This window comes from Diospyros lotus, chromosome 15, assembly GCF_014633365.1.
Source record: "Diospyros lotus cultivar Yz01 chromosome 15, ASM1463336v1, whole genome shotgun sequence".
In the NCBI taxonomy this organism is placed as follows: domain Eukaryota; kingdom Viridiplantae; phylum Streptophyta; class Magnoliopsida; order Ericales; family Ebenaceae; genus Diospyros; species Diospyros lotus.
This window is the reverse complement of record NC_068352.1, coordinates 4,321,044-4,324,492: the sequence shown is the minus strand read 5'-3', so window position 1 is coordinate 4,324,492 and position 3,449 is coordinate 4,321,044. Positions and strand designations below refer to the sequence as shown.

The 3,449-nt window shown below is 40.7% G+C and overlaps 1 protein-coding gene across 1 annotated transcript; it reads right to left on the bottom strand.

Moving 5' to 3' along the window:
• Positions 1–542: 542 nt before the first annotated feature.
• Positions 543–1,655, bottom strand: LOC127792307 (calcium-transporting ATPase 7, plasma membrane-type-like). Its single transcript, XM_052322761.1, has one exon. It carries the CDS (start codon positions 1,653–1,655, stop codon positions 543–545), a length of 1,113 nt encoding a protein of 370 aa, XP_052178721.1.
• Between the last annotated feature and the right edge of the window lie 1,794 nt (positions 1,656–3,449).

Here is a 3,449-nt window from a genome sequence, read left to right as displayed (position 1 = left end):
CATATCTTCGATACAAACCTATTCATCCAAATTACAAAAATAAGCAAACATCCAAATACATATAGTTTGTACATATCATATTTGGAAACCCTATATCATCATCACTATCATCTCTAAAATAACATTACACAACATCATATAAACTTATATTATATATCCATAATCACAAAGGAAAAAAAAAGACAACAAGCATTGTTTTGTAAATATCATATTTGGAAACCCTATATCATCATCATCATCATTATTTATGTATGGCATACATGGTCATATACATATCATATTTGGAAACCCTATATATATCATCATCACTATCATCTCTAAAATAACATTACACAACATCATATAAACTTATATTATATATCCATAATCACAAAGGAAAAAAAAGACAACAAGCATTGTTTTGTAAATATCATATTTGGAAACCCTATATCATCATCATCATCATCATTATTTATGTATGGCATACATGGTCATATACATATCATATTTAGAAACCCACATCGTTGTCGTCGTCGTCATCTGCTGCGCATGATGAAGCCCTTCTATTTGGCAACCCATCCAAGGGGGAAAGAGAACACTGCAATTCCCACACAGAGAGCCCATTGTTTGAGATCCAACCTTCCCACCGGAGAGAGAACCGCCATAATCTCCATGAATGCTACTTGCAGGATAACAATGGCCGCAACAAGGACCCAAAACATGTTATTTTCCATTCTTCCATATTGGATTCCTCTAGCATTGATCAACACAGTGACCTGACAGCTCACATAACAGTTGAAGATCATGGCTTCCAAGACCTTTTGATTTGTGCCCAGAATCCATTTCCCCTTGAAATAAAGGATCAATACAACAGTGACTTGGTAGCAAGCTTGAGCAACTATGTTTCTCCACACCGTCTTGGTTAAATATTGAAATCCCTTTTCACCAAATTTTGGTGGGTCCATTGCAATCTCTGTAATTGGTGGTGGTTGTGCTAGAGCCAAGACACCAAAAATGTCCATAAGTAAGTTAACCCACAAGAGCTCCAAAAGCCCAATTGGCTCCGGCATGATGGAAAGTAGAAGAATGTAGTTTATGGTGAAGGCAGAAATATTGAGAGTGAGCTGCAACTGAACAAACTTTTGGATGTTGTTGCAGACACACCTTCCAAATCCTAAAATGGGGAAGATATTAGTGATAGATTTCTGGCCCATTATGATGACATCGGAGGCCTCCTTGGCCAATTCTCCCACTGAATACCCTAAATCTGCTTCTTCTAGCACCGGAGAGTCCCTCGAAGAGGCTCCGACAACAGCAACGACTTGGCCTTTCTTTTTCAGGCGCTGCAACAACAGTAGCTTATCGGACGGGGAGGAGCCGGCCATTACACGGATCCGATCCTCCATGTTTAATTGGTCTTTTTCGGAGAGGTTTCGAAATTCTGATGCTTTATCGATCACAATTCCATCTTCCATGAGAATTCCAGAGTCGTTGACCATGAAAGTTGCAGTGTTCAGATCATCATCTACAACCAGTTTGATATCTATGCCATATTCTTTACGTGCTTCCATATTCAATTTCACTAAATCACTGGTTTTTCCCAAGAAAACGGTGGTGATCAAGCCCAGTGTTGCAGAAGCTGCAAGTTTTTGGACTTTGGCTTGATACAGCTCCATTAGTTTCCTTGCTGCATAAGCTAAAGAGAGAGAGATTCCCCAAGGCAACCCATCTCTCGAAGAAAAGATCAATAAGCAAATCATTGCAGCCTAGCGATAAAACCTGAACCCTTGCTTCATCATTAGTTTTGTGAACTCCTCCATTATCTCCTCGACTGTGCCCTTCACATCTATGGGATCGGGATTGTGATCCTTATCGCATTTGAAAGATCCCCAGACAAAGCATTTCATTGCTTGCACTGCGAGATAAAGCAGTAAGGCAATCAACCAGACCATTTCCAAGCGAGAGCTCATCTTTCCAATGGAAATCTCCAGTTTGGATGGCTCGTCTTGATGGCCAAAACTCAGTGATTTTGTCAGCTTGCTCTTCTCTGTGTTCTTCCCAACTGATGTCACCAGCATCCGGCAGTTCCCTTCCACCACCTTGAAACGATAAATAAAATAAATTAGTCATGACCTCAAAATCAGAAAATTATCTGCTTCCAAATAAATATGATCTTATGGCAATGAATACTGAGTGTGTGGGGATGTCTCTGCGCCCAATGGCACTTTCTGATTTAAGAATTCTGTTATTGTTACACACCTTTGCACCCGCGAATAAAGATGGGTGATTCCGGTACCCATCACACTGATCATCGTCCAGCTTTAAAGAATCGCGGGCGTCGATCAGCAGCCCATCGGCAGGGACACAATCTCCGGGCTCCAGCCAGATTACGTCACCAACTACCACTTCAAGAACTGGTTGCCGATGAACTTCCCTACTTCTCTGTTGGGATGAGACGAATTACCTCAACCCTCCTCAACCCTTTTTATAAACAGAACGATTTCAGCAGTAAACCATCTAAAAAACATACATAGAAAAGTAAAGCAAATCAAAGCGAAATAAGCACAAGCAATTTACTGTGGTACACCCATTAAATAGAGTTACGTTCACGTTGAGCTCTGATAAAGGGAGTTCACTGCACTATCGAGATAAAATCGATTACAGTCTCAATGTACAAACTCACTCTCAAAACCTCACTGTACAAAGAACAACTCTCAACTCAAATTGGCCCATAACCACACAACTACATGTTAGAGCCACAAACCCTAGAGAGAAAATAAGCAATCGTAAAGGCTATACAGAGATAATGAAACCAAAGAAATGAGCAGATAAACCCTAAACGAAGCTGATAATCGAAAGGTGTGCATCTCCCATCTCGAGGCGACTGTAGCTGATATAAAGATAACACAAGCGGTACAGATTACATCGTATAAAGATACAGTAGAGCATCTACGATCGGGGAAGAGGCAGGCTAAAGGACAAGTTGAAGCACATGCCAAATGAAACGGCAAGGGGGTTGCCGTTTTGGCCCTCCACTCAAGGCCCAAAACGCTGCCGTTTTGGGCAGCCATGAGGGTTGCCAAAAGACCCTCCTATCCCTCCGCATAACGCTGCCATTTGAAACTTCACTTAAATACAACATTCTAAAAATCATCACAGTTTTTGTCGCTTTCCTCTACAACCTCCTCATCCTTCTAGCCTTCGCAAACCTGAAAATGGCTCCAAAGTTGACCGCTATGAATATGGGAAGAAGTACGATGGCCCCATCAAGAAATCCTTCTCGAAGCCCATTCCTTTTGATCCCAATCACAGTAAAGAGTGTTGAAGACTGATTCAACATTTGCTGAGTTGGTATTTATTTATTTATTTTCCATGTTTTATGTTTAGTTGAAGTAGGTGGTTTCGTATTTTTCTATTTTTTAGTTCAATCAAAATGCAGTTGTAGTTGTGCCACAATATCCGGTCTTCAC

Bases quoted from the DNA above. Each gene is read 5' to 3' on its own strand.
- LOC127792307 (XM_052322761.1), bottom strand. From the start codon at position 1,655: ATGGAGCTGTATCAAGCCAAAGTCCAAAAACTTGCAGCTTCTGCAACA.